Here is a 12,574-nt window from a genome sequence, read left to right on the forward strand (position 1 = left end):
TGAAATGAGGGAGTTGAACAAAATCGACAGTGCTCAAACTGGGTTCTCTGGGGTTCTGTGAGGGTCCCCCCAGGGCCCCCACACTGGGCTGGGGGGGACAGAGCGGGCAGGCTCAGACACCTGCTTTGACAGAGCATTCCTGCTATGTCTTTTATCCTTAAAGCTTTGGCTTCTCTGCATACGTACTTGGAAAAAAGGGTTCAGTTGCTAGCATCTTTTTTTTTTTTTTTTTTTTTAGAACCAGAACATTTTTGTTCCAAAATCCTGTGTCTATGTCTGGCTCTTCTTCCCAATTTCTAGCTCCTTTCTAATTTCAACTCCTGACATAAAAAAAAATAGGAGATGCCAGGATCTTATGGAAATCCACTAAAATTATAATCATCATATCTATTATCTGACTGGGGTTTCTCGGGGGAAGATTTGGATCAGAAAGTTCCAGTCACTGGAGAGGCACGGATTTCGTTTGGACACAGACAGATGTGTCTTGTTTGCCCCACATGCTTCTTTTGAATGGATCAGCGTGCCAATATATAAAAACCTGAAAGCCACACACCAATACTCTCATGTCCAGTTTCTCTTAAGCAAAAAGCATAAAATGGAAAGACGGCCTGACAGCGGTGAGCCTGCCGCCCGGCTGACAAGCTTCAGCTGGTGTGTGCTCCCTACATCACTGTCCGCCCACCGCCGACACTCCCTCACCCACGGGCCTGGTCTCCTCGGCCACGAGAGGTACCCGTGTATGTGGCCCCAGTGCACATTTACGCAAGGACGTGGAGGGGAAGTGGCTTTATGTGGTCACTGCTGTAAACCCGGATTCAAACCCTGACTCTGAACAAATGTGTTCACCTTTGAGCCTGTTTCTCAACTATCAAAAAAGGCGGGGGTGGAGCGGGGAACAATACTAGTACAGCTGATTCTCATTATTTGAGGTAGTGACGCGCTACAAGGTCCCCAAGCCCACTGACAATGAACCGCTGCTCTTTGGGAAAAGGCACGGTATAGGTTCCTGTGTGCTCTGGTTACATTTTAGTCACCTGGTCAAGACATTCCTTATTTATTTTTAATGTTTACTTTTGAGAGACAGACAGGATGTGAACAGGAGAGGCACAGAGAGGGAGACACAGAATTTGAAGGAGGCTCCAGGCTCTCAGCTGTCAGTACAGAGCCCGACGCGGGGTTCAAACCCACAAACTATGAGATCATGACCTAAGCCGAAGTCGGACACCTAACCAATTGAGCCCCCCAGGCATCCCCTTATTTTATAGTTTAAACACACCTCTTACAATACACTCACGGCCATAGCACTGTGGGTCCTACCTGAACAGAGCTTCTGTAACATCTACTTTACCCTTAAGGCCATCACAGCCTTGCACATAGAGCACAGGACAACACTTCAGCACTGCACTTGGTGAGAATTTTAAAGAGTAAAGTTGCCATGAAAGAGGATAAAAATACGAAAACCCCATAGGTCACAGGAAGGATGCTTATTCGCAGTACGAGAACTCAAATAGGAAGGCAGAGTGCCCTTGCAGGACCTTGGCCTGAAATGTGTGCATCTGGTGACTCAGGTACCATGTCACCCCAGGCACGTGCATCAAAGCACCATGTGCATCAATTTGGGGGGGACACATACATTTTAGGAAGGAGGTGAATTCACAACAGGGAATGTGTGAATACTAAGGATCAACAGTGTGTCCTTCATGAAATCGCCGCGCAGCCTATATCAGATGAGGGTCTGTGCCCAATGAAATGTGTCTCTCGTCCTTCCATCCCAGCAACCAGCTAGAGGCCTCGCTCAACTGTGCCACCCAGCTGTGAACAGGACAGGGTTTATAAAAATACAGGAGTGCAGGGCGCCCACGTGGCTCAGTTAGCTGAGCATCTGATTTTGGCTCAGGTCATGATCTCGTGGTTCGTGAGTTCAAGCCCCTGCGTTGGGCTTTGTGCTGACAGCTCGGAGCCTGGAGCCTGCTTGAGATTCTGGATCTCCCCTTCTCTATGCCCCTCCTGCACTCGTGCATGCACACCCATGCTTTCTCTCTCTCTCTCTCTCTCAAAAACTAAATAAAAAATTTTTTAAATAAAAACATAAAAATACAGGACTGCCAGGAGCCCCCCGGTGACCTCCTCTCGGCGGGCTGAGCGGGTCTGCGTGAAATCCTGGACGGCAGCTGCCCCGCACGGAGCTCACCTGTCCAGCTCTCCCCGCAGCCGCTGGTTCTCGTCCACAGCCATGGCGCCCGTCCTCTGTTCCTGCTGCAGAGCCTCCCTCTCGGTGTGCAGAACCTTCTCCAGCTCGTCCAGCTCCGCCTGACGCTTCAGCATGTCATCGTGCCTGGTGGAGGGGAACACACTCGCTGGGACCTGGGTGGGGGCCTTCTTCCCCTCCAGGTGCCTAACTCCCCAGAGGACTGCGACGCCGCCCACAGAAGGCAGGGCTCCTCTGCAGGCCTCTCTCTGCACAGGCCTCTCTCTGGAGGGGGACAGGGCAGGGAGCAGGCAGGGCGAGACGCAGGGCAGCAGAAAAGTGGGAGACCGGTGGCCGGGAGAGGCGTCGGGGCCAGGGGCGTCCTCCAGCCCCACAAGTCTCCTCGGTCCCTCAGACTCCCCGTCAAGGCAGCCGTTCCTCCTCTGGCCGCCTGGGGAACACCAGAGCTAGGTTTCCTGTGCCCTGAGCCCTTCCCTTCGGGAGTTATGGCTACGTTACTAGGTGGTTCACTAAGCACAAACACATCTAAAAGAAACCACAAAATAAACAGCTGAATTCCACCACACATAACATAACAGTTAAACCCTCTTCACTGGGGCCTGGGCAAGCCCTCTGCCCTTCTCTCCTCGTTCTTAGCCTGGTCTTGTTGCCAGGCCAGAGGCTTGCCTCGTGGAGCCTAACGGCTGCCAGTGCCCACCTCTCTCTCTCTCTCTCTCTCTCACACACACACACACACACACACACACAGAGCCTTTTCTCAGGATCCCCAGCCCTCCCTCTCCCCCACCACTTGGACTTTTCTCTCCTTCTCCAGCCTCAGTCTCTGTGGGTTACTGCGCGGCCGTCTCTGGGAGGCAGCAGCAGAGCACAGGACGGACCCCTTCACAGCCCAGGCTGTTCCTCCTACTTGCTGGAAACGTCTCTGTTCACAGATGACTCAGGGTCTCCCCAAAATCCATGGAACGACAGAGGCACTGAAGAGCCTAAGTAACATCGTTTTGAGATTAAGGCCTCCATTAAGAGCAACCTCGGGCTGCACGTAGCCCCAACTCCTCAGATCGCTCAAGGCTAAAGCCATCCTCGGACCGCCCTCAGATCAGCTAATCAAAAAACATTCCTGTGGTCTGAGTCAAGGCTGGGAACTGTAGACCGTTATTCTGTACAAACTAGCCAATTTCTCACCACTTGCCTGAACCCCACGTGGGCCCTCTGAACTCACCTCATTATTGGTCATTTTCAAAGGATTCTCAAATGTCATGATTGGGTCCCGCCAAAAGTAATGGACACCTCACAGATACTGAATGGTCAAAGCTGTTACCATGGGTGTTGTAACTGGTGCTTATGTGATGATGCTATACGTACAACGTGTGCACTGTAACACCCCCGTCCCTTACCCCATAAAAACCGTTTGCTATTGTTCCGGGCTTCACCTTCTTGCCACAACACCGGTAGGCAGGTGAGCCCCTGCTCGAGCTTGTAATAAAGACCCTTTTGTACTTGCATCGGTGTCAGCTCCTCGGGGGTGTCAGGGGACTCGCGAATCAGGCACAACAGCACCACCTTTCAATCGTCCCCATTCGGGCAAATCCGTCCTCTGCAGACCTCATTCCTGGTCACCGACAGCGTGACAGGTGGCCCGCAGTCTCCACAGCTCCACTCCTGTGCCCCAGACCCCACAGCAGCTCCACCGGCCCCACCTGACTGGAGCCAGGACTTGTCGGGAAATCAGACTCGGAAGCCCACTCAGGTGGCTGTTCAATGACAAACCTGCATGTGGCCGTCTGCCGCACTGTGGAGAAGCTGAGGCTGGGAGCAGAGGCTCCGTCTGGCTTCTCAGGTGGTGACGTTTCTCGTCCAGACTAACAATTCTGAAGAAAGCCACCCAGGTTGGACAAAGTGGGGCCACAGGTAGATGACCAGGGCTCCCCGAATCCTGCTTCCCCGCGGTCGGGTCTTGGACAAGCCCACGGGTAAGCACCCAACTGCAGGACAGAGGCCGTGTGTCCTGCTCACCTTGAACATGGGTACGAGGCACGGCACCCAGGAAGTATTTATTAAAGGAACGAAGAAACAAGCATCCAATTTAAAAAGTGCCGTCATCCCCGTGCCCCAGGTACCTACACTCCCAAAGCCACAGCCCCACTGCAGACAGACCCGGGGCCTCCAGCCCTCTGTCCAGCCAGTGACAATTCAAGTAATACAGTAGTTCCGCCGGCTCTATTGACGGGGAGCCAGAGGGGAAACAACAGTGAACTCCCTCAAGGCCAGTCCAAACTCCACCTGCAAAATCCATCGCCCTCTAAACAGACACAAAGAACACAGAGACACGATCAGAACGCAGAACAGGACGTTAATGACAAGATGCACAGCACCCGGTGAGCACGGTTCCGAGCTCTGTAAACACTTCTTGCTCCATTTCGCTAGCCGACCGGGGGCATCGCTAGCAGGTCCAGACACAGCATGGGGCACACAGGACACGTTCACCGGGCGCCGTGCAACCCTAGGAGGGGCTCGGGAGGGGAGGGGAGGGGAGGGCAGGTGCCCAGAGGCACAAGACGCTAATTGGGGCTGGAGGGCAGCGTCTCACTAGGGGCAGGGGCCGCAGCAGCCCCTGACGTAGGAGCTGTGGGCAGAGGAGCCCAGAGGCGAAACGGAAGCAATGGGCGAGCAAATAACTAACTGAATGTCATCACCTCTGGGCCCTCGGCATCCTCAGAAGCCCTCACAACACTGCAGCTCAACGACCAAGACCAGTCAAAGGAGACGCTGCCAGCAAGGACATGGGACAAGCACGGGAAGCGGGTAATCGACTGCTCCCTCCTATGCAGCTCTGTGGGCTCGAGCGCCCGCCGCTCTGTAGAAACACAGCTGTCTCCTGGGTCAGGGTCAGGTGCACGGCACCCCTCCCACCAGACTCCGGGTCCTGTCTAACCCACCCAGGGGCCAGGAGCGCTCAGGGATCTGCTGGGGGGAGGAGCTCGGACAACGCTAGCTGAGTGTATGCGAAACCCAGCACGCTCCGTTGTGAGGGGTGCCAAGTTAAGATCCGTAAGTTTCAATGCTTGTAAATTTTAGATTAAAAAAGGAAAGGAGGACAGGCAGGGGGAGAGAGAGGTATGGCTGAGGAGCAGACGGGGGTTTCACTATGCTGTTCTGTTTGCTTTCTATATATTCACAAGCTGCCAGAATCGAAGGCTGGAAAGAGCATCCCAGGGAATGCTGGGAAAACGAGGCTGGGGAAGCCCGAGGGAGCAAGCGTGTCACTTTAAAATGGCAGCGGTGGTGAACGGTTGGGAGAGGAAGGGAGAGGCGGTGCGAATCCTCAGGGAAGCAGGGACCCCAAGGCTGGGTCTCCCGGAGCCGGGACTGGGCACGGCACCCCCTTCTCACTCGGGGACCCCCCCCGTCACTCGGCCTCCAGCTGCATACACTCGTCCAACCCCCGGGTGCGACTTTCGATGGACTTCCCTCTGGGAAAGCCGGGGTGTCCGAGGAAACGCGGGAAGGCTCAGGCGCGGCGCAGGGACGCGAGCCCGGGGAGGGGGCGCCCCGAGGCCCGCACGCACCTGTCCCGGAGCTCCTTGTGCTCCAGCTCCAGGTTCCGATGCAGCGTCTTCAGGCAGCTGTGCTGGCGGATGAGGGCCTCGTACTCGGTGGACTGGCGCTCGTGGAGCGCCGCCAGGTGCTGGTGGTCCTGCAGCAGCGCCTCGTAGGCCGCCGTCAGCCGCTCCTGCTGCTTCTGCAGGTTCTCGTTCTCGCTCTCCTTGGCCGTCTGCTGGTTCTGGAGCAGCGCGTACTGCGCGGTGAGCGCGGCGCTCTGCGAGCTCAGGGTGGAATTCTCCACCTGCCGGGAGGGAGAAGCTTCCGGCTCACCGCGGGCAGGGCCCCGGGGAGCCACACGCCCCGTGTCCCCGCTGGCAGGGACCGCGCCAAGAGCCGGAGGCTGTCACCCAGACAACAGGGACCCTCGGGACAGCCCACACCCGGCCGCTGAGGGCAGTTCCATCTGAACTCGAGAGACGGCTCTGGGAAGAGGCATCACCAGACTGTCAGGGGGCTCTCGTCCTGCGCCCTCCCCACATGGGACCTTTCGGGGCCAATTATGTCCTTCCTGTGGATAAGCTTGTTGGGCACCCGCTTGGGCTACTTTCACACACCTATTCCCTAGAACAAGTAGAAAACCAGTAACGGTGTAGACTTCCTGACGACCACCACCCGACAACATCCCAGACCATCAGAAAACTGAGGAGGGAGCACTGCCTGACTCCTTCCGGGGCCAGCAAAACCGACGTCCAACCCAGATGAAGACCACCACCACCACCACCAAAACCATCAGCCAATAACCAATATCCTATTTTGTTATTTTAAGAGAACAAATTCCAACGTCTTTGCCTAACGGTTTCCTGTTTACTGTCCTGAGCCATGTTCTGTATTTTCAAACACTTTTCTCAGAAACGGCATTAACGAACGATTAATTCATTTCCTCGCAACGTATTAACCGTAAATAAAAACCAATATCCTCAAATACGTGGCAAGGAGCACCAGTTTCGCTAGAAGCTCTCAAAAGCCTGGTGGCCACTCTACACGTCCCTCATGGAGATTACAAATTCACATTAGCTTAACAAAGGCTCTGCCAGGTTTCATAGTAAGTAAACCCGGTTAACTCCTACGAACTTGACTTAACTGAGCCTGGAACCTCTTTTCCAAGTCATTCCCAGTAAATGCTTAAGGAAGAGACTTTAATAGGCAAATCTGCAAGTCTAAGCAGAGCAAGTTTTCAGTCCTGAAGCCACATACTCAGTCACTGGAAACTACTACAAACCCGCATCACCTTCAAAGACCCCGAAGCTGGATGCCGCCGTTTGCAATGCGCCAGCGCAAAGTAAAAGTGAGCCCGCTCTCGCACGCTCGGAGGAGCCCGTGTGGCGAGGCAGGCCTCGCGGTGCGGGCTGTGGCTGCGCCCTCACTCACCTGCAGCGTGGCCGTCTGGGTCTGCAGCGTGGTGTTGTGCTCCTGCAGGAAGGCGCTCTGCTTCTGCAGCGTCAGGATCTGACTGCTGAAGGCCACGTTCTGGGTCTCTAGGTGCTGCAGCTGTTCCTTGAGCAGCTGCTTCTCGGCCTGCAGAGCCGCGTTCTAGGGGACAGGGAAGCACGGGGCCGTCAGACACCAGCTCGGGAGATGCTAACCGGCCACAGGCACTGGGCTTGAAGGAACGTTCGAGACCTGATGCTTTGGGGACTAAAGCCAGAACCCGCCAGGTGAGAGAAGTAACGTTTCCCTCTTGGAAAAGACAATCAACAGAATTGGGGGGTGAGGGGAGAGGGCTACTTTTTACGGTATGTGCTTTCCAGACAGAAACGCATTTGCGTCATGGCAACGGGGCTTCAGACCTGAGCATCTGCGTGCAAGGCAAGCTGGGGTTACAGCTGTGCTATCTTCTCTCTGTAACGCGTCTCTCTGTTTTCGTTGAACACCCCGCATTTCTGTGAGCTTCTCCCACAGGACAGGGAGTCAAAGCCTGTGGCCACACCTCACCCTACTAGGGAGTGACAGCAGGCAGGATAAGGCGGTTTGTGTCCCAGGAGGCTGAGAAAGGCCAAGTAAGATATGCCATCAACTGGGCCAGGACACACGGGTTATCTATCTCTTACTAGAACAGGGCACAGGGTTGAATCTCAAACTCTGTCTCCACTTTCTCACTTGTCAAATGATAAAGATCCTCACTACCTACTTCACCAGGTTGTTGGGAGAGTCCGACAACATCGGGCATTAGACATGCATCAGAAACTTCTGTAAAGGGACGGACAGAATTCTGCAGTTTGCCAGGCATGTGGTCTCCACTGCAACCACTCACCTCTGCCACGATGGTGGGAAGACAGCCACACAACACATAAACAAAGTGCATGTCTGTGGGCTGGCAGGCCACGGTCTGTCAACCCCTGGGGGAGCACTGTGGAAACGGGGCTGGTGAACAAGCTACAGGCCAAGCCTGGTGGGCAGGCAGACAGGAATTCGCCGTGGGAAAATGCAAACGCGCGCCTTTCCACTAGAAAGTCTGACGAGATCACAAATGACAAGGAGCTCACAGGACTTGCCAGGATGACTCAAGAAGTATTCAGCCAGATCTGGGTGAATCTCAACAGATTCTGACATCTCGTGCCCTTTACGGTAACGCCGGCCTGTCACCGGGACAATCAACAGGGTCCCCTGGGCGGCTCGCGCTCTCTTGAGCGACTATAGCAGGGCAGCCCACTCACGTTGCGTTCCAGCTCGATGGCCCGGTCCTTCACTCGGAGCAGCTCCATGGTGGCTTCCTTGTGGCCGGGCCCCCAGGGCTCCTGTCCCTGGTGACCGGTGACCAGAGGGTCCACAGGGTGTCTGAAAGAGTTCTCCAAGTGCTTCCCTTCCTGCTGGTTCTGCCTGAGAATCTCACACTCGGTCTTCAGCTGCAGGGTGCGAGCAGGGAAAGCAGACTTGGGGCAGGAAGAGGCTGGCTCAGAGCTCCGAGTTCATGGCTGGAAGGATGGCCCCACAGCAAACCCAACCCCTCACCTGGCTCCAGGGATAAGCCAGACACCCTCCTTCTGCTCTGCGGGGAATGCACACAACCCACCCTGGACTCCCCCTCCTTCCAGACATATCTGCCTCCGTCTCAACTTCAACCACATGACCTTGGCAAGTCTTCTCGCTTCCCTGAGCCTCAGCTGTCCACTCCATAAAATGGGGGTGAGCCTGGGGAATACGGACCGGGTGATGTTACAAAGCCCCTTCCAGCTCTAGATTCCTTGCTCAATCATGCAGCCAAGAAACGTGTGAAGGTTTCAGAAAGGAGAGGTGAAGGGCACCTGGGTGGCTCAGCCGGTTAGGCGCCCAACTTCAGCTGAGGTCATGAGCTTCACTGTTCTGGAGCTTGAGCTCCCCATCGGGCTCGCTGCCGTCAGTGCAGAGCCCACTTTGGATCCTGTCTCCCTTTCTCTATGCCCCTCCCCTGCTCATGCTCTCTCACAAAAATAAATCCATTGCTTAAAAAAAGAGAAGGAGAGCTAGAAGAACACATGTGCACTGGGAGGCGGACATCCTGATGAGGGTCCTATGCCCCCACGCCCACCCATCCCACGCAAGGGTGCCCATGAGACTCGCGGTCTCTGCCTGGTCCCGATGTTCACGAGCTCACGTCAGCTTTCCTCAGTGTCCCAGATCTCGCCGAGCAGACTCCGTGCTGCTCTGAATGTGGCCTCCTCTCCTCCCCGGCCTCTGATTCTGTCCAGCCCTGATACAGGATTGGAAGGCAGCCCCCGCTCAGAACCCCGCATCTCAGCACATCTGCTCCAGGGAAATGGGCATCCGGGCCAGCCCTCTGCTGCCCCCAGGTGAGGGGCTGGAAAAGGGGGGGGCCGGATCTTACCACCTGGAGCTCATTCTGCAACTGGTGGTTCAGGCTGGCTTTCTCTTCCATCTGAGCTTCTAAGAACACAATCTTTTCTTCTTTCATGGCCAATGTCGTTTTTAACGCTGAGTCATTTCTGTCCTCCAAAATGTTGAGCTTTCTGAAAAATACAAATATACAATTGTACTTATCTGCTTCTTCTACCACAAGCTCCCTGTCTCCCAGCTACCAACACCTGTCTCCTCCACTAAGCGCATTTCCTCTGTTATTCTGCAACAGAACTGTAGGAGCCAAAATCCATCACCCAGAGCCCTCTCGGGGCTCCCCGCAGAAACACACCTGTGACCCCCCTCCAATGAACTGTCACTGCTGCAGTCTTACAGGCATAGTCTCAAAGGGAGGTCTTATCACGGCCATTTTACAGATGGGGAAACTCAGTCTCAGAAAGGTTAACTAAGCATGGGGCCCCCTGGTGGCTCAGTTGGTTAAGCAGCTTGACTCTTGACTTTGGGTCAGGTCACGTTCATGAGACTGAGCCCGGCATGGGCTTAGGATTCTCTCTCTGTCCCCTGACCCCCACTCATTCTCTCAAAAATAAACATAAAAAAAAAAAAAAACAAACAAGATTAGGCCATTTGCCCAAGATTACAATGCTAGCTAGGTAAGTGGTAGCCTTTTCATCACACCAAGTCAGTGGGTCACACATCATCCATGCTGTGAATCTCGACAGTTACAAGTTCAGCAAAAGTCCATGGTACTGGATTTCCCTGAACAACGAGATCGTTTTTGGAAAGAACTGCAGGCAAAGACTGCAACAGTGAAGTGTTTAAAGATTTAAGGGCTGGGAGGGGGAAAAGAGGAATGAAGGAGTGGAATACAGGATGTGCAGGCAGAGACGCCATTCTGTGGGACACTCCGACGGCAGAGAACAGGTTATTACACAAGGGTCAAAACCCACGGAGTGTCCACCACCCAGAGCGACTCCAATGTACCTTGGGGACTTCGGGTGATGATGGGTCCTCGAGTGCACCACGCTGGTGGGGGATACGGATGACAGGGAGGCTCTGCCTTTTGGGGGAGGGGCAGTGGCACAGAGCATTAACTCTCCGTACCTTCCCCCTAACTTAGCTTTGAGCCTAAAGCTGCTCTAAAAAGTCTCTTAAAAAAAATTAAGGCGGCTTTCCCCTGGATGAGAGTCTCCTTTCACCCCTGCCTGCGAACCTCCAGGGAGACCCTCTGTAAAGGACGCCAGCCCCTCACACAGACTCCAGGACAGCAAGCCCCGAGGCGAGCAGAGTGAACCTAGCGCTAGAGCTGGGGGTGTGCCGTGGGGCCCCGGGGAAGGGCAGGGAGGTCCTCACGTGTCGCCGTGGCTGTTCTCATCCTGCAGCAGCAGCTCCTTGTGGAGGCCGACCTTCTCCAGCCCCTGGCTCAGCCTGTCCAGCTCACTCGTCAGCTGCTGGCTCCTGAGCTTCTCCAGCACCAGGTCCTGGCAAGACAGGGAGAAGGTGCGCGTGGGGCGGGAGCCCAGCAGGGAGGGCCCGGCGCAGGCCCGAGCAGCCGACTTCCCGAGTCGTGGCTGACTCAGGTGTCCGAAGGCTGAGCAGACGGTTCAAAGGGACAGCCGAACCCCAGGGGGGGTCTTCCAAAGGGAAGGGGCGACGCGCTTTCCCAGCCTCCCAGCACCGAAGGGGACCAGACTCCGTGGCGATACAGGAAGGACGTGCGTTTCTGAAACGCCATTTATGTGGACCTTTGAGTAAGGGCTTTGAACTCTAACACGATTACCTTTTCTGGGGAGTAATGGAATTAAATGCTCCTTGCAGAGAATGTGGAACAGAAAAGGGGACAAAAGAGATAAAGACTTGACTTTAAACTCTGGCTGTGGTTTCCTCTGCAAAAGCAGTTTGCTCTGGTTTAGGTGGTTCACTGGGTGTGCGTAGGCCCACCCTACTCCCGCCACCTTCGCAGCTCTCCAGAAAGTACTGCTCTCTGCCCAGTGCCACAGCTACTTGGCACGCAAGCTGGCCACCACCAAATCCTCAGGCCTTGGACGGCAGTGTAACAGAGTGGTGCTCGCCAAATGCCCCATCAGCTCATCGTAAACATCCCAGGCACCCGGCAGTGGGGCGAAGCCAGGCGGGCAGCTCCGGCCAGCGAGCCGTGGGGGGACGTGCTGTGGGTGGGTGACCTCCCAGCTGCCTTTCTCCTGCCTTGGCAACCACCTAAGTCTGGTGCTGAGAAGGCGGAGCCATAAATCAAAGCGGCCTGGACTGCTGAGTCACAGCACAGATGACAGGTCCTGGGGAGTCACCTAGACTCTTGTGAGTGACAAGTCAGCCCCCGGAGTGCTGAGCCGCTGCGACTCTGGGACTGCGGCATAACCTGCCTTCTGCTTCCAGAGACAGGGACTAGGGGTCGTATTAGTGCTTTCTCTCCCCCGTCGCTTCATGATCTTCCTGCACATGGACATGGAGACTTCCTGGTGTTCACCAAATCGATTTCCTTTCCGCCCCCGGCACACGCAGACCACTGAAACACGTTTCCCTGCCTCACCTGCAGCGGGGTGCGGCTGTGTGACGGCGCTCTGCATGGTGGAGTGTGGAGTGCGGTCTAACTCCTCCCTCTCTTCCTTATCTACCTGCCATGGGCAGGGGAGCCAGAAGACTCCACCGTGGGGAGGCCGAGCCACAGGATGGGAGTGACTGCATTTAAGGCTGCCCATGAACAGTCACACTCAACTCCTACCTGCGTGAGACTCAACTCCTGTGTCAGGCCACTCGGATGTTCGGATGTTTAGGTCATTTACTAAAGCAGTTTGTCCCCCCCCACCGCAAACACCGAAGGAACGCCCAGAGGGCCCGTGCAATGAATAAATACCAAGGAAACTGGAAGACGTATACTTAGCAAGAAACATTAAAACGTTCATACCCTCAGAACCCCTACTTTCGCTTCTAGGAGTATAGTCTGAGAAAACG

General features: G+C 55.2%; 1 protein-coding gene across 2 annotated transcripts in view; it reads right to left on the reverse strand.

The window, feature by feature from the left end:
- CCDC88C (coiled-coil domain containing 88C) overlaps positions 1-12,574 on the reverse strand; it is a 131,311-nt gene that overhangs the window by 24,669 nt on the left and 94,068 nt on the right. For both annotated transcript variants that reach the window (XM_039232513.1, XM_039232514.1), the window contains exons 16-21: positions 10,958-11,085; positions 9,615-9,756; positions 8,467-8,655; positions 7,181-7,342; positions 5,776-6,053; positions 2,192-2,335 (exon numbers count right to left, since the gene is read on the reverse strand). In XM_039232513.1, coding sequence (XP_039088444.1) covers positions 2,192-2,335; positions 5,776-6,053; positions 7,181-7,342; positions 8,467-8,655; positions 9,615-9,756; positions 10,958-11,085 — 1,043 coding nt within the window. The remainder of the gene's footprint in view (positions 1-2,191; positions 2,336-5,775; positions 6,054-7,180; positions 7,343-8,466; positions 8,656-9,614; positions 9,757-10,957; positions 11,086-12,574) is intronic.

The sequence above is a fragment of the Hyaena hyaena genome, unplaced genomic scaffold (assembly GCF_003009895.1).
Source record: "Hyaena hyaena isolate Hyena2069 unplaced genomic scaffold, ASM300989v1 scaffold_67, whole genome shotgun sequence".
Taxonomy (NCBI): domain Eukaryota; kingdom Metazoa; phylum Chordata; class Mammalia; order Carnivora; family Hyaenidae; genus Hyaena; species Hyaena hyaena.